The sequence below is a fragment of the Hydractinia symbiolongicarpus genome, chromosome 10, assembly GCF_029227915.1.
Source record: "Hydractinia symbiolongicarpus strain clone_291-10 chromosome 10, HSymV2.1, whole genome shotgun sequence".
Classification (NCBI taxonomy): domain Eukaryota; kingdom Metazoa; phylum Cnidaria; class Hydrozoa; order Anthoathecata; family Hydractiniidae; genus Hydractinia; species Hydractinia symbiolongicarpus.
The window spans coordinates 21,050,122-21,068,009 of record NC_079884.1 but is presented as its reverse complement, the minus strand read 5'-3'; the positions used below and the strand labels follow the sequence as shown (position 1 = coordinate 21,068,009).

Sequence of the window (17,888 nt, the reverse complement as noted above, 5' to 3'; positions counted from 1 at the left end):
TCAATCTCTGTCACATTTTTGTATTCTACTTCATGGTAAGCATAATTCTCTTTCTATTAACTCAGCAAGTTTAGCTTGTAATAGTTCAAATTGTTTACATTTTGAAACGAGTACTTCTTTCAGTTTTCGGTTTCTACTTTTAAACTGTCCCAACCAATACATTTCAAATTATTGTCACCTTAAGTCTATATATTATAGATTAACATTGAGGATTACATATCATGCCTGATGGGATCAATATGTGATAGCTTTTTTTCTTCTAAAATTCCATTGCATCAAGCCCTTGTTAGCGTCCTTGATGGGCAGTATCGATGCATTGCAATGTGTTGATTGGAGTAGATATCTTTTTTTTTCTATTTAATTTGTAGAATAAAGAAAGATTGCACTTTTTAGCATCCAAGAATTTTTTGGAAATAAAAAGTTCCTCTTTTTGTAAGAATTAATTTTATAACCACTTTCACAAACCTGAATTCATGCTAATTCTTTTGATTTGTTGGACTTTTGATTCTTTTAATTTTGAAAAAGTTATTTTATTGAAGTAAAGATTAGAAAAATAAGCAGGCCTTGCCATGAGCAAGTAACCTCCCGAGCAATTAATTAAGGTGTAAGATATCTAGTCACAGGCCATGATTCTGATTTATGTCCAAATTTACCATTTCCTTTTTCCTGATTTTACATTTTTTTTAATGAGGTTTGCAGACATTTTTGTTAAGCATAAGTTGAATTTTCTTCGTGATATGTAATATTTCATGTTTTTGTTACATACTCTTAACTTTTTTTGCTTTGGTTACCCCCTAATTTTAAAACAGGAACAGGAAAGTGAACTTTCTTTTTAAGCTCCCTCTCTATAAGCTCCCTATATAAGTCACTTCATTTAATGCTTGGTCCTTAAATTAATACCTTTAAAAAGTTTTCGCTTTCAATGGTGTGAAATGTGTTCTCAAACGCAAATGATTTTAATGTCTTCCAAACCTTTGCACACAGATTTAAGTGGCTTTTCTTCATAACGAATATTGTAATCTGTTTTAAAAGTTGTATATAAAGAAGTAAGGCTCCTGAATCTTTAATTCAAACACAGTCAGAAATGCCTCAAAAGATTTTTCTGATGTTTTCTGAGGTTTATGCCAAAATCTTTTGATATTTATGTCAAGGTGTAGGGTATTGTTATAGATGCAAAAACAAAACATGACGTCATGCTAAAACTCATTAGTGTCAGCCAATATTGAGGATCAGTTAAGAGCTGGAATAAAAAAATTGCCTTTACATGTCTATGCACATAGAAGGACAAAATGACTTGCACTATCTATATAATTATAATATGTATTTAGGTAAATATAAAACTAATAATAGACACATAGAACTTTCAGGTGCGCTATAAGATGCAATATTGTGAGAGTGTGTGGTTGTTTTAAACTGGGGATGCATTATTTTTGCCTAAATTTCTTATGGTCTAGCTGAGTGTAAGAGTACACGTTAAATTATTGCTGGTATGTTTTTAGATAAGATTATGACTTAAACAACTACACAATGGGTCAAAATCAAGGAAAAGAGGGAGGCCACAAGGTGAAGAGTGGAAAGACCATTAAAGAAAAACATAAACATACTGCTACAATATCACAAAGGACATTTTCAACAGGCTCTCAAGTTATAACAGACTCTGAAAATGGAGGCTTTACCTTGCCGTGGGATTTGCGAGGAGGAAATCAAGAAAATAGTAATCAAGTTGGTGAAAACAATACAAATCATGGTGAGTTTTGTTTTAGGTGAAACCTCATGTTTTAGGTGAAACCTCCTTGGGTCATTTTGGTAATTTAATCTCATGCATGTCCCCAAACTTAAAGCAGTAGTTGTACACTGCAATACATCCTGTAGTATGTTATAAAATAATTCATGTGACATATAAAATAAAACTAATATGGCGTAACAAAAATTGAATTTTGTTCAATTTTATAGTTCAATTTTGCTATATACATCTTAAAAACAAGAGAGAATCTTAAGCATTGTTATTATTATTAAGAAATGTTTTCTCACGAGGCTTAAAATTTCTGTTTTGTTATAAAACCTTCAAAAGTGTATGTTACAAACCTTTAACATGACCATTATATTGTTAATTTAAGATTTTTTATGCTGCTAGTAAAAAAAGATATGATGTAACACTTAAACGTAATAAAAAAACGCTACATTGGTGTCATTGGGAGACATAAATAAAAAATTTTGGTCAGCATAATAATACAATGCATTTACAAACAACAGAAGTGCTTCAAAGTGCAAAAGATCTACATTTTAGTCTTCTGACCATTGAAATTATTCTATTTATCTCTAGACTTTATGAAAAACAGACCTTTGCCAACATTACCACCTGAAGAAGGTGGAATTGCACCTGCAAGTTTTGACATTGACTCTATTGATGATTCGGAAATGTTTTTTGTTCAATACGACTTTGATGCTGGTTCAAATGAAAATCAGTTATCGGTTTCTAAAGGAGAACTTATTCGTATTATAAGTTATGACGACTCTAAAGTGTGGTGTGAGGGACAAAATAAAAATGGTAAAATAGGTTGGCTGCCATATTCATATGTCGTTTCTTATACTAGTTTACATAAGTTTGACTGGTATCATGGCAGAATATCCAGAAACAGGGCGGAATATCTATTAAATAGTGGAATTAATGGTAGTTTTTTGATGAGGGAGAGTGAAAGTGCAGTAGGTCAACATTCATTATCGCTACGCTACGATGGTCGCGTTTATCATTACCGTGTTTATTTCGACGACGATGACAAGGTTTATGTGAGGGAAGAAGCTAAGTTTAATACATTGGAAGAACTTGTCGCCTATCATTCTGATGAACCTGGAGGACTTGTAACTAACCTAAGATATGCTGCACTTAAAATTGACAAACCTCCAGTGTATGGCTTCTCTCCCACTGAGGATGAGTGGGAAATTCCTAGAATGGATATATTTATGGGTCAGAAACTTGGTGGTGGTCAATATGGAGAGGTTTATAAAGCTGAGTACAAAAAATATGGTGTTACTGTTGCTGTGAAAACTCTGAAGGTACATGTACATAGTTTCATTTTTTTAAAATACATATTTTTTCTGCAAACATTTTTCAAGACACTGTGAAAATTATTAAAAATTTATGAAGCTTCACAGGTTGTTTTCACAAGATTTCATATTTAGAGTAAGGCATCAGTAGTTAAATACCATTTAAAAAGACCATAGAAATTGTTTTTTTGTACAAACATTATGCCAACCTGGTTCCCAAGGCATTTTGTCCTAACCACCACTGTACAGCATCAGAATTAAGTTGAACCGATGCCTGAAATAACAAAAAACGAAGCTGTGAACAAGATGCTACATGACCTAGAATTTTTAGAAAAGTATAGTCAGCCCTCTTCAGTCTTTTTAAGTAGCAAAAGATTGTTTTTGGTTACCTGCGTCTGAGAGTACATTTAAAACACATAATACAAACATGCCAAGCTAAGTAAATTCTTTCAAACTAAAAGAGATGTTATATATGGAAAGATTAAGCAAATCTTATAAAAGTGAAAGTAAGAAAGTAGAAAAGTAGAAGTCTTTGAATTTTAACTAAAATGCTGCACATATTTGCAAACATAATTTGGTAAAGGATGCAGTCTGTAGGATAAAAATGAAACAATTTTCCTCCTAAATCAAGTTTTTAAATTATTGACAAAAGTGTGTTCATTCTATTGCAAACTACTATGTTTATACACAATTTTAAGAGGGTAACATGCCACCATTACAAAATTTTTAAATTATCCTGTTTATATATTTTAATGTTTTTTAAGGAATCTCAAACAGATGTAGAAGAATTTTTGAAGGAGGCTGACGTGATGAAACAAATAAAAGATGACAACCTTGTCAAGCTCATTGGTGTTTGTACAAGAGAAAGTCCAATTTACATAGTGACTGAGTACATGCCACTTGGTAATTTGTTGGAATACTTGCGTCAGGCTGAAAAGGCTGACTTGCCAGCTACAACTTTACTTTATATGGCTTCCCAAGTGTCTTCAGCTATGAAGTACCTAGAAGATCGAAATTTTATTCATCGGTTAGATTTTGCATATTTTTATGTGATTTTGTTGTGTTCAGTTAATCTATATAATAATACTTTCTGTCTGTGAGCCATTTTTATAACCAGGGTTTATAATCCTCAGATATTTATCTGTCTTTATTATTGCCAATTTAGGAGTATATATGCCAAATTAAATTTTTCAATAATTTGCTGACAATTTGTTATACTTTTTTTGTTTAGAAGTTTATATTGGGTAATACATCTTTAAAATTTAGAAAACAGACAATTGTAAAGCATTAACAATATTTTACTACCTTAAGTGGATTATACTTTACGTGATCCACATTTTGCGAATTTTAGTCCGCCTGAAATATTTGAATTAAGATCTGTTCGCGAAATTAAATTAACACAAAATATCAAAATATTGATTCTAGTCCACAAAATTTAATAAACATCGTAAATTAACTTTTTTTTCATAACTTTACTTTTTTATTTATTTCTCCCCCTTGAACACCTCCAGACATGTCTAAGCAGAATTTGATGTGCTACTTTTAATAAATTGCACATATAAAACCAATATCAAATTGCATGTCTGGACACCATGAAAATCAATTTTGGGTCTGTAATTTGCTTAGCAAATCACACACCCACTTATATATTTTTGGAAAATATTATATTTATGATAACAAATAAATTCTTAAAAAAATTCTGAAGCGAATGCTTGATTTTTTATGCTCTTGCTGAAGCTGTTTTATTTAATAAAAATGTTTAAATCACAAATTCAAAGCTATAATTTATGTTGTTAATTTTAATAATAGTGTTATTGTGAAAAAAATACATGTATTATCTTTTTAGTGACTTGGCCGCAAGAAATTGTTTAGTTGGTGAACATCACTTAATAAAGGTTGCAGATTTTGGATTGGCCCGTTCCATGCAGTACGATTATTACAAAGCACATTCCGGTGCCAAATTTCCAATCAAATGGACAAGTCCAGAAGCACTTGCATATAACAAATTTTCAACTAAATCAGATGTGTGGGGTAAGAAATCTGTTACTTTGCTTTAATTCATTTTTTTTTCATTGAGAATTTTGTGCATTTCATTGAAAAACTAATGTGTATATATAAGATTTTCTTCCATAGTAAAAAGAGACTATAATTGTGTGTATTTGATGATATTTCTATGCAAAAAAGTCTCTCTGCTTTAAAGATGTGCTATGACTGTTATTTTATTACATGTATTTTTTATTACTTTACTGTGATATTTAAGCCTTGTACTTTCCTATCTCGAGGCTAGTACTATGTTAATCTCAAGTTAAATACTATAAAATCTCAATTATAAAAACTGTCTAAAAAGATTTTGTTTAGTTTGCATTGGTTATGTTTACTGGTAGTTAAAACTGTGGGTACGGTGATATGAATTAGTATGGAGCTTACAAGCTCAATCTTTTTCTAAGTGTTTATATTTAATACAGTTTGTTGTTACTGTTTCTTTAACTTGGTTTAGAAAAGCTCAATTTAATATTGTTATTTTACATACTTTATGTATCTTAAATTTCTTTAAATTCCTTTAAATGAAACCAGCCGTTCTAAATTTATCTTTCTTTTTGATCTCCTTACAATATTCCATTCTTGTGATTAACCTATTAATACTCCACACCATCTTCTTGAAGAACCCCAAATATTTTTCAGACAATCTTTCAGTGGCTAATAGTATGTCTGTATTTTGGCCTTGTTATGACACCAATTGCCATACTTCGAAACCAAAAGGTTTAATGTCACTTCATTGGAAATGTGGCTTAAGCCTTTTAAGAAATTGTTACTGCCCAATACATATGAATATAAATTATCTAGTAAGTTTGCAGAAGTAGCTGCCAAACAAATTCTACAAAGGCATCCATCTTATGTAATTTTGTTACTCTGCATTTGTATTAAATTTCTTTGTAGCGTTTGGTATTTTGTTGTGGGAGATAGCAACATATGGAATGTCACCATATCCTGGTCGTGATTTGAATCAAGTGTATGGGTTAATTGAGCAAGGTTATAGAATGGAATGTCCAGAAGGGTGTCCTGATCCAGTTTACAAATTAATGTTGGACTGTAAGTTCTTTTTAAATTTGTTGTTGCAAAAACAAAAAAGTTTGTTGTTGTGAAAATATCTTTTGTAACCATGGTTAATTTTTGTATTCTTTTACAACGTCATATGGAGAAGTCATTTTTTCCGGTATATAACCTGCACATCGTATAACCCGCAGCTCAGCTTTTTTAGGGAGTTATAAACTAGATGCTCTTAGATAGCCCGCACCTTCGTATAACCCGCATAAAATTTCAATCAATGTGTTTTACTTACCTGCACCTTTGCATAACCCGCATCGTGTTAAGAAAAAATTCAGCGTATTTTTACTTACCTTAATCACTTTATAAACATGTGCTTGTGTTCTGTTTTTTCATGATGGGGGCAAGTGGGGACGTTTAAACTCGTGAACCTTAAACACGAGAACGAGTGTCTGAACTTTCGACTCTCTCAGTCTTAACTTCCTTGTCTCCGATTGCCGAAATAATAATAAATTAAAATTAATTTGACAATGCTGTTTTCCTTTTATTTGTAAACATTAGTTTCAGCCAATAATAACTCTTGTTTCCTGCGATTAAACAAACAAACAAATAACAAACAAACAAAAAATAAAACCCATGCTATCAGGTTATAAATCTAAAGTAAAATCTCTATTTTTTATGTATATTTAAGTTTTTTTTGGCATAAAAATAAACAACATAATAATTATCACGGATTGTCTGTAACAGCGATGTACGGAACATTCTTTTCTAATGTTTATAGAATTTTGTTATCTATTTATATCTCAGCAATCACAGTGTGCATGATAAAATGAATGGTGGCAATTGGGAGGAGATAGTTGCATGTGTCTTATCAATTGTATTTTATATTTATTTTTGATATTTTCAGTGGCCACCTGTTGCTCAAAGGTATCAAAGATAAAAAAAGAAAATTATTATCTATACTTTAATTTTAACATTTTTCAATATTTTTAACAGGAATTAATAATTAAGTCCTAGGCACTAGGTTGTGAAATATGTGTCGATTAAACCTAAAAATGATACCTGCTATATTGTTCTATTACCAGAAGCAAATCATTTCAATGTGGTCAATGTGATTGGAAAGATATAAATAGATTAGAATTACATTCAACACAAAAGAAAAATTATCACCAGAATTGTGTTTCAGAGAGAGAGAGAGAGAGCTCGTAATATTAGCGCTGGCAAGCAATAGAAAGTTGAAGCAATTTCAATATGTGAAAAATATTAAATCACGTAGTTTAAGTAAAATTACGTAGACATAGGATCGCGCATGCAGTTATATTAATGTACGCAATTATCCCATTGGTACTAGTTTTGTCATTAAATGTATAAACTTTAAATTTCACAATAAATGACAGAAAATATAAAACTTATCACATAACCCGCACCACATTATAACCCGCACCACATTATAACCCGCACCAACAGTCGTAAAAATCAACTTATAACCCGCGTTTTACATACCGGAAAATACAGTAAATTGAGATAATGCAATATCGTTTTTTTGAAACCAATAAGCACAACTTTTTTGGCAGAGATAGTGTGATGCCTGTTGAAATCTTACATTCATGGAATGGAATGACACATTTTCTTATTTCCTGCAATATGTGATGCTAGTTTCGTTTTTTTTTAAAAAAAAATAATTATATCTTATTAGGTTGGCAATGGAATGCAGCTGATAGACCAACATTTCAAGTGATCCGGCATCGTCTTGATTACATGTTTGATACAAAAAATGTAGACGAAGGTAAATTTTTTTGATTTGAGCGCTCTCTGAAGATAAAGCTTAAATAGAACTACGTCTCTACAATGTATGGGGTTTCTTCTGTTCATTTTATAATGTGTAAAAATTTTGTCATGTGAAAGATTTCTTTTTATTTATTGGGGAAATGGTCTACGATCTTTATATCTACTTTTTATAGAGATTGAAAGAGCTTTGAAAACACGTCCTCTTTCAATGCACTTAAGTGATATTGAGGGCATGATTCTACCACCTAAGCCACCAAAACGAGGACAACCAAATGACAAACCAGATGCTTCAAAATTGTCTCAAAGAGACTTGCCCCCTCCATCAGGTAAACCATGTCTGCCGCCACCAAGAGCACCAGCGACACGACCTAACCAAACAGAAAACAAAAAGAAAGAACGTGAACCAAAAGAAAAGAAACCGCTTATTCCAATGTCAATGAAAGCAAAGAAAAATAAATCAAAAGAAAAAGATGAAAAAGATTATTCTACAGCCATAAATTCTGATCATGTCAATAAAGTGACTACTAGTGCCCATACAACAATAGACAACGGAAATACAAAAATATCTTTGAATGAACTTCAAGGTGGCCTTCAGAAAGTACTTACAAAGAAAAAGCAGATAGCAAGCAATGAAAATTTAGTTAACGTAGCTAACCATGCACTGAAGAATGAGCGAAGAGGAAGTCTGTCTGTCAACAAACCTCCTCCGCCCCCAAAGCCTAAGTTGGACAATGAGAATGACCGTTCTGTACACAACGATTTAATTAAAAAACCAAAAAAGCCACCCCTGCCATATCGCCCAGCCACGCCTTCAAAACCAACCATTGAGCTGCAAGAAGTAGAGGAGAAAACTAGCACCCTAAAGCCAACATTACCAGCAAAGCCTGTGCTTAAACCAAGGCCCAGTAAAATAACTCGCAATTCTTCACCTGTACCACCCCCAAGTGTTGATTTGAATATAGATGATTTTTTAGAATTTTCTACAAAAAATCTAAAGCCCGAATTAGTTCCAATTTCAGAAAATATGCAACAGGTTTACAAATCTATCAGTAACCTTATAACACTGGCTGATTCAAGACAGTCTGAAAATATTGGGGTAAAAATTGAAAGTGCTACAAAAGAGTGCATGAGTTTAGTTGATGGATTGTCACAATACCGTGACTCGATTGGCCCTGTTACAAGAATGAAAGTAAACAAACATCTGAATACCATTGAAAATCATGTGAATGATTTTTGCAACTTATCTAGGAATTTTCCACGTATTGCAACGGCTACTGATCTGGAAAAGCTTAGTAAAACTCTTTGTATTTTATGCCAAAGCTTAGAGTTGTTAAGTTCTTCGCTTCCAAATTTATGATGAATTAATTGTGTTTATAATAATGTTTTTATAAATGTTTGTATTGTATATAATTATTACATGGAGCAAACCTCATTTCAGACTATATCATAAATTTACATGTTATTATGTAATTTAATTTATGTAAGTCTATTTGAAGCTACATGGAATTTGTACAGTTTGGGAAACTCACCTATTTCACACCACAATCAAGAAAAACAACATTGAATAGCTCTTTGTACATTATTGTATAGTTGAAAAAAAGTTTAGGAAATTTAAGTTAAGAATTCTGTAGAAATGTTTCCTGTCATTTTTCTTAAATTTGTTTTATCTAGAAAGTACATAAATTGTCATATACCCAAGATAATTTAATTAGCTAAAGTAAAATTCAGATTTTAGTTGTTCTGTCCCCGAAATTTTGTTGACCAACTGTTTTATCCAGAAGGTATAGTAATCACTGCAATTAATCTTTTACTTAATTTGATACTACATGATAATACGTTACACACTAGCAATCCATTATTAATTCTACCTTGTTTTCAATTTTTCAATTTTTTAGCTATCATGAAGGATGGGTTAGAGGCCAACATGAAGCTGTGTGTAGAGTGCTATCAGGTTTTTAAATAGAGATAAACGATTTAGTACTAATTAATCAGTAATTTGTTGAACAAAACGAAACATTGGACGCTTGATTTAGCGTACATGTTACATAACCTAAAACGATACCTAACAGTTGTTTTAAAGTTCTCCTAGAAAAACTTAACCTAAGATGTTTGTTGTAATCTTTGACAATTGCCAAACTTTTTCACTTGTTCTTGGAAAAGTATGTACTTTTACTGAGATATGCATGTACATTCATTTGATTTTTTAAAAAGTGCATTTCAAGTAAATTGTATCCCTAAGTTTATAGAGATATGATACATAATCCCTGAATTGTAAATAAGAAATTCATTTCCTTTATCTCTTTTATATTAGGCGAAAGTCATTTTTTTAGTTCAATCTTATATGTTTTAAGTTTTGTATCTGAAATACATTACACTCAAAAGTGCTTACTGTTTCATTCCACAGTTATTAGGCGAATCATGACCTGGTGGGAGCGTTCTAATGAATTGAAACTCTGTGTAAGCACTTCATGTTGCGTGTTATGTATTTGTGTCTGTAAGAAAAAAAAGTTTGTTGAAAAAATAAAAGAAACTTAAATTCTGATGTGTTAGATGTGTTTGTATATAATATAAAGTCCTATATTTTGTAAATGCAAATGTACAACGTTACTTTTATAGAGTTCCTAAGAATAGATTATAACGACACAGTTGTTACATGTTGTTTTTTTCTCTCAACAATGCCTGATTGAAATTAGATAGGCTTGAATTGTTTAAAAAACTTTTCCATATATTTCTTCATAATTAAACGATCCTCTCTAAATGTCAACCTGATGTTGGTCAAAATAGATCAACATTTTGGAACAGTTTGCTGGGATTTTAGAAACGTTTCCAACCAAGATTTTTAAGTTGTAATTATGAAAACTGCAAGAGTAAATATAAAAAGGTTACCCTAGAAAATAAGCCAGCACATATAAATTAGGATTGAGATGAAAAGGTTTTTTACATGCAAAAGTGAAGGTGTCTCTAGAAAGGTTAACTTTGAATAGTGACAATTTTACCTATAAACCTCATTTTAAGCTTAGAAGGAGCTCAGAATAACAAAGCAAGAATATTATATTGGGAATCTTAAACAACAGCGTAAGGGTGTCCATAAGCACTAATGAAAAAGGCTTAGGTATCAACTACTCTAAAACTTTGTTTGAAATTGTTTCCACTGTTTCCTTATTTTGATTTTTTTATAACTTTAAAAATACCATTGTTAAATAGAACTATACTAAACCTAAAAAAAGGAAATGAAAAATCTATATGAATGTGAGAATCTGATTTCAGGAAATATAAATACTTTTACTATGGCTACAGACAGACCAAAACGAAGTAATGCTGGTAGTCGCATGCAAAAGTTAATTGAAGAACAAGAGGATGAGGAGGATGATTTTTATAAAACCACATATGGGGGTTTTAATGAAGAAGAAGATGATAACGATTACGAAGAAGAAGAAATAGAAGAAGATGTTTGTGATTCAGGTGTGAATGTACTAAAGCAATAATTCTGTTTTTATTATCAGTTGTAAATTTTGATTTGGATGCTAAAGGACAAATTTATTATAAAGAAATAATGAGAAATTTTGAACTGGCTTTCTTGTGATATATTGATGTTAACATTTGTTGGTACATTGAAAACAATTTTACTCTTATTATCATTTCAGATTTTAGTATGTCAGAAAAGGAGGACGAAGTTGAAAATGAAGAGGAAGAAAAAACAAAACGAAAACCGAAAAAGAAAAAACTTGTTAAAGTGTCAGGAGATGCACCTGACAAACCAAGAAAACCTGCTGTAAAGAGAGTGTATGAACCAGGTAGAGTTAGTGCACTTATTTCGATTACTAAATAAACTGGAAAAACATTAGAACTGTACAACTAAGCATATACATAAAGTCATGCGTTATTAAGGTTAAAAAAATTCTGCCACTCTAATTTTGAACAATTTCATGCAAAATTGCGATGCTTTCTACGAAAAACAGTCTTCATTTCATTCGGTTCATATTTTAAGTAATTTATTTCAGATATACATTCTACACGTTGTATTTAAAAATACACATTTTTTAAAACAAAAATGAAATATGCTATGTGAAAAATAAGTAACACTGCTTGTCTTTAACATTTTCTATTGACAACATGTAATACATGTAGCAATAACTTCAAAGAATTTCCTTAACTGAATGAGTGTCCAGGATATAACTTTTCTTTTTCTAAGTCACATTTTTTTATCAGTAGCAGGCCATGTGCTATTATTTGTCATTGTTAGTTGTTTCAGACAGGCGTTTTATTTTGAATTATTTTATATTCACCTTTAATTGAACTCAATAGTTTAATTTAAAAACAAGTGCCTTTCATTTTATAAGAACAAAAACATAGCTATACAAAGTCTTCTTGTTCTAAATTGACAAAAACATTGGTGTGTGAAACTTATCAGAATAAATTGGCTGTATAAAGTTTAGAAATGGTAATTTTTTGTTCACAAATATTGTAAAGACGGTGTTTAAAGCTTAAAGGGAACCCAAGGTATAAAATGATGTTGGGCCTATATTACAGAGCACCTTTATAATATCAGGAATTAATAAAGTTTCAATGCGACATCCCTTAACAGGTCAGAAATTACTGATGACAGAAAATGTCAAAGTTTGCTATTGCTTAAAGAGGACATCATAGTTTATGCATCATAATTAAATGTGAATATCTTGAGAACTGTGAATATCTTGAATGTGAATATCTTGAGAACTAAAAAAGCTTTTAAAAAAACTTTAAAATACTTGTTAACCAACTTTTTAAACTCAATAATATAAGTCCAACATCATTTTATACCTTGGGTTCTCTTTAAAAATTGATTTAACTTTGTAAGGAAAAACAAAAACACACTAAACAAAGCTTGAAAATCTGTGTATGTTGCTGGAAAATGAGAAAACCACTAACCTTACAAAAGCTATCCATATGAAACTTAAAAGTTGCGTTATTTTGTTTTCAAAAAATACAAAAAATGTTAAACCAAAGCATAAGAAAAGACAAGCAAAGTTTGCCATCTAAATATTTTGTACCAATATAGTGGTTTAAAAAGAGAAGGATTTTCTATTGAAAGCTTAATCAGAAATGCCCACAATACCCTATTTTTTAGCAGTAAAAATTGTTAACCAGTTTTTACACATTCCTAGTACATGCACAAAATAAGTCAAATCAGCCAAATGTGTGGGTTATTATTTCGAAAATTAGGTTAAAGATAGTGACATGGAGTGTGCATGCTTGATGAATCTTATCACCCTGAAATCTCACCCAACCTCACCAAACAATTGAAAACTTCTTTGTATTTACATTTGTTTTTTGTCAAAATACCTATGAAATTTGAAGTATGGCTGTAAGTTTGGTTCTATTGAGTTTGAAGTTATGAAATTGCAATCACAAGTTTGAATGTACTTAGAAAGTGCTAAATGTTGTAACATATAGGCCAATCACCATACACCCTTTTTCAGGAAACAATTTTTCTTTAAAAGAAATTTTGGTTAAAATGCTCAATAATGAAAGGATTAGTCAATCCTTTTATGTTGTATGCTTTCGCACATGGCTAAATCCAAACCAGTAGATAATTGGTGTATTACTATTTAAAAGGTCATTAAAATTTACTCACCATTCCTTAAACCAATGCTGTAATGCAGCAAAATCTTTTTAAAAAAATTTAAAATTTCTTTCATCTGCTTGTACCACATTAGTTTTTCAAATCTTTATTTCACAATGCCACATCTAGGCTCTTTTTTAATGGAACAAGAATAAAAGTTCAGGTTTAAATGTGTGGCCGTGATAGTAAATTATTATGAATACTTTGCCACAAAATCACTTTCAGCAAGTACAAATATTATTTTTATTATTATGGAAACAAATACAGTTTTTTAATATATTTATTGTCAGTGCTGACCATGTGAATATGAGACGAAAATAACACTATTTCTAGTTTAATCGTGACTTAGCCTTTTTTGTTATTTATTTCAGTCCAACCTCGTGATAAAAATGAACGAATGCGAGCTAGTACACTTATGAAGGCTGAGTTACTTTCAAAGAAAAACGCACAACAAGTACTAAAAAGACATCCAAAAATGCCACAGTTAAGGCGGCTGACTCAAGAGGAACTCTTAGCTGAAGCAGCTGTAACACAGGAACAAAATTTAGCTTCCCTCGCACAATTCCTGAAGTTAGAAGAAGAGAAGAAAAACAGTAAAATGACTAAGGTTCATTTTTTTCTTTTATTATCTTTTTATAAAAAGTGAGAATAATTAAAGGCATTATCCTTCATACTTTAGATACGATTCCAAGGACCTACCATTCGTTTTCAATCCTTGCGCATGCCGTTGATATCTTCTCAAGATGGTGAAGCTGAGGAAGAGTACTGCACGCGAAATTTTCTAGAATTTACAGATTCGCAAAACTTTCCTAAAAATTACTTTCCATCACGTAAAACAAAATACCCAGAAAAAGCCATATGTGTTGTAACTGGACATCCTGCAAAATATAGGGATCCACAAACAAATTTACCGTATGCATCTATAGAAGCATTTAGATACATTCGTCAACATCGTAAGCGAATAAAGGATGAGCTGCTCTTGAAGAATGAAGCATTGCGAAGAAAAAAGAGAAAAGTTGACACTATTTCTTAAATTATATATTATTATTAAAAACGTTGTAAATTATTCTGTGAATAACTTCAAGTAAAGAATGTATAGAATTCAAAAGTTTTTGTGTTGATAATGTCCAATTCTGTGTTTTTAACATATTCAGTTTTAGGTTTGCCACAAGAAATCTTATGTATTTGACAAGCATTTTATTGAAGTGCTTCTTGTGAATTAAAAAGAACATTAAAAAGGGGAGTGATTGCAATTCAAAGTACATAACCTTGAATTGCAATCACCTTCATGTTTTTATGATTAAGTAACTTGTACCCTGTTTAAAGAGAGCACTAATTTAACAAGTACAGATATCTTTGCTAAATAAATTTTACATGTATGTTTTGTTTAGGTGATAATTATTCAGTAGGATTAGAAGTACAATGGGGAGTCAGATTGCCAAACTAAAAAGGCTTTCAAGGATGCCAACAGCCTCATTAAAAAACGTTGATAAAGTTTTAGAAGTTAAGTCAGCTGCTCAACGACATCCATCAACTGTGGAGGGCTATAAAGAATTGTTAAAGTCGAATCCATCTTTCCAAAATATAGTAAAAAATAAAGACGAAAAACTTCATAAAATGCTGGAAACAGTTCGAGTTGATTCTGTTGGTGCTGCCCCAAAGGATATTTTAAAAACTGGAAAACGAGCAAGAAAAATAAATGTTGTTCCTGAAGGAAAGTTAACACCGCAGCAGTTGGATGAATTGTTTACAAACTATAAAGTGGCACCCGAAACTTGGACGCAAGATGAAATTGCTACAAAATATAAGATAGACAATATGGTAGCAAAAAATCTCCTGTCATATTTTAGTTCATTTCATATTTATAAAAAACCTGAAAGTAGAGAAAAAAGTAAAGATGCAAATAGATTTTTAAAAAGTGATTGAAAATTACATTTCATTTACTGATTAGATAACCCAGCAGTCATTTTTAATATCAAATATTTTTATATTTTAAATCCTTTCAATAGAAGGTAAGAACTACCCACCGCATTAATTACACATTCCAGTGGGAAAATGTGTGTTTGAAACAGTGTTTTTCCATGTTGCAAGTTTTGGCCCAACTTGTGCATCGTTTTAATGAATGCGCAGCATAACCTAGGAATTGTTTTCAGTACCTTTGCTAATTACATTTTAAAGGGAGCCCAAGGTAAAAAATGATGTTAAATTTATGCAACATAATTAAATCTGAGATTCTTTAAATTTGAATATCTTGAGAACGAAAAGAGCTTTTTAAAAAATTTAAAAAGACTTGTTAACTAACTTTTTAGGCTCCATAATATAACCCCAACATCATTTTACACCTTGGGATCCCTTTCAGACACCTAAGGATTAAATTGATAGTTTTGGTTAGCTATTTTTAACTCATCTGTGATGCTCTCTGGGAAAATCGACCACTTCTCTTTCCATATTTAAAAATGCGAAATACGGAAATTTCGTATTACAAAATACGAATTTTCATATTTTTAAAAATACGAAATTCTATTTTTAAAAATCAGAAATTCGTATTTCCTATTTTTGAAAAATACGAAATACGAAATTCGATTTTAAAATATAAAACATACGAAATTCTAATTTTAGAAATATTTTTTAGAAATGTTACGTGTATCAAGTAAGTGGTTGAATAAATTGAGTAGAACAATTACTCAATTTCACAAGTTTGTTTTAAGTAGGCTTTTAATTGGCTCTGATTTCACAGGGACGTTTCTTTGTCATTTTAGAATGAAATATGGCAACTTTAAAGCTTCGCAGAGACGTTTTTTGGTCATTTTAAAATGGAATACGGCAACTTTCAATTCGTATCAAAAATGACACGTACTCTAACCAAACATTACTTTTTTTTATGTCTTTGTATTTTAAATCTACGCTATTTTTAGAATTACGCGTATTTTTTAATACGAATTTCATATTTTTAAAAATACAAATCTTGTATATAAAAATCAAGGAATTTTTTAATGCGAATTCCGTATTTTTTGAAGATACGAAATGCAGTTTTTAAAAAAATATGTGTATTTTTAAATATGTAATTCTTATTTGTGAAAATACGAAATACGGAATTCTATTGTTTTAAAATAACGAATTAGAAATAGAAGCGGTCAATTCTCCTAGAGACCATCACATCCAATAAATTTTTGTGCCAAGGTGTGATTGATGATTGTGCAACTAATATGATGCAGCCTAAACTTATTTTAAAAATTTTTTTAAAAAATTTTAAAAATCAGCTCATTGTCAATGAACCCATTCTCAAAATAAATAAAAACATGTCCATTAAATTTTTCTTGAATTTACCGATTTGTGTTGTTTAATTGCTATTTTCAAGTCAATTTAGCTAAATCAAATGAAATTCTTTTGTAAAAGTTGTTATAGGCATTCACATCAATTTTCCTTTTGATAATTTCTTGATCATTAATATCGTGCCTCGTTAATTTCCTGGAGGAAGGTACATCTGATTTCTACTTTCGCTTTTTTTTATTTCTAAAGAATAAAAAACCCTTTTAATAAACTGAAGAATGTTGATAAGCATTGTCCAGACTCATTTAAATTATATCTTGAGACGTAAAAAGACTTATTGGCAAGCATCAGAAGGTATAAGGTTTTAAGTGATATTTCTACCTGCTGTAACAAAAAGTAAAACCTGGATCAAAAATTTGAAATTCTAACATTTTAATGTCATAAAACAGACGGCAAATTTTCCTTTTTGCTACACTAATAATAATTTAACACTCCCAACCTCTTACAGTGTATGCAAATTGTAGTTTTTAAAAGAAGTCACTTATCACAGAAACCAAAAGTACAATAACTTTAATAAATGATTTCAGACTAAACTTATTATGAGGCGCTTACTTAACTTTCTTAACTTAAAGAAATAAACATAAAAATTGTGTTAGCTTCACTCTCTGAGATTCATAATTTAGGTAGTTTAAGTTTGGCTTGAAAGATTTCTTAAGGAATATTGTAAAAATTTTCTTTAAATTATTTCTTTAAGGCCAATGTACATGCTAGTTGGGTAGGCTAAGTTTAAATAAATTAAACTATTGTATGTTTTCTCGTCCAATACATACTTTAGCTACCTTGGTCAGAATAGCATTTGTATTATTCTTCTGGCAATAAGAACATCATAACAACTTAATAAGAACAAGATAATCTAGGGTAAGGGATACACTCGCCTGAATTTATTATATGACTTACATAGAATAATGTTTTAGGAACCTCTGTATATAATGTTTATTGTCTGCCAAAATATCACCAATCTCATTGGCAAAAAGTCAAGTCAGAAGACTTTTTAGTGAATAGAATATTGTAATGGTGAATTGTTTAATTTTTTTGCGTGGGTTCTTAATAATTAAGGAGGCTGCTGAAAAGCTGCAGA

The 17,888-nt window shown here is 30.7% G+C and overlaps 3 protein-coding genes across 3 annotated transcripts; all 3 read left to right on the top strand.

Moving 5' to 3' along the window:
• Positions 1 to 1,481: 1,481 nt before the first annotated feature.
• LOC130612702 (tyrosine-protein kinase ABL1-like) lies at positions 1,482 to 10,530 on the top strand. The gene is made up of 7 exons (XM_057434052.1): positions 1,482 to 1,747; positions 2,324 to 3,054; positions 3,810 to 4,072; positions 4,892 to 5,076; positions 5,983 to 6,135; positions 7,787 to 7,876; positions 8,052 to 10,530. Exons 1-7 carry the CDS (start codon positions 1,528 to 1,530, stop codon positions 9,233 to 9,235), a joined length of 2,826 nt encoding a protein of 941 aa, XP_057290035.1. The 5' UTR covers positions 1,482 to 1,527; the 3' UTR covers positions 9,236 to 10,530.
• A 590-nt stretch (positions 10,531 to 11,120) lies between these two features.
• Positions 11,121 to 14,588, top strand: LOC130612705 (vacuolar protein sorting-associated protein 72 homolog). The gene is made up of 4 exons (XM_057434056.1): positions 11,121 to 11,340; positions 11,523 to 11,672; positions 13,852 to 14,087; positions 14,160 to 14,588. The coding sequence occupies exons 1-4, from the start codon at positions 11,166 to 11,168 to the stop codon at positions 14,511 to 14,513; spliced, it is 915 nt and encodes a 304-aa protein (XP_057290039.1). The 5' UTR covers positions 11,121 to 11,165; the 3' UTR covers positions 14,514 to 14,588.
• Positions 14,589 to 14,840: 252 nt separating this feature from the next.
• Positions 14,841 to 17,885, top strand: LOC130612707 (NADH dehydrogenase [ubiquinone] 1 alpha subcomplex assembly factor 4-like). The gene is made up of 2 exons (XM_057434059.1): positions 14,841 to 15,301; positions 16,240 to 17,885. Exons 1-2 carry the CDS (start codon positions 14,903 to 14,905, stop codon positions 16,258 to 16,260), a joined length of 420 nt encoding a protein of 139 aa, XP_057290042.1. The 5' UTR covers positions 14,841 to 14,902; the 3' UTR covers positions 16,261 to 17,885.
• The last annotated feature ends 3 nt before the right edge of the window (positions 17,886 to 17,888 follow it).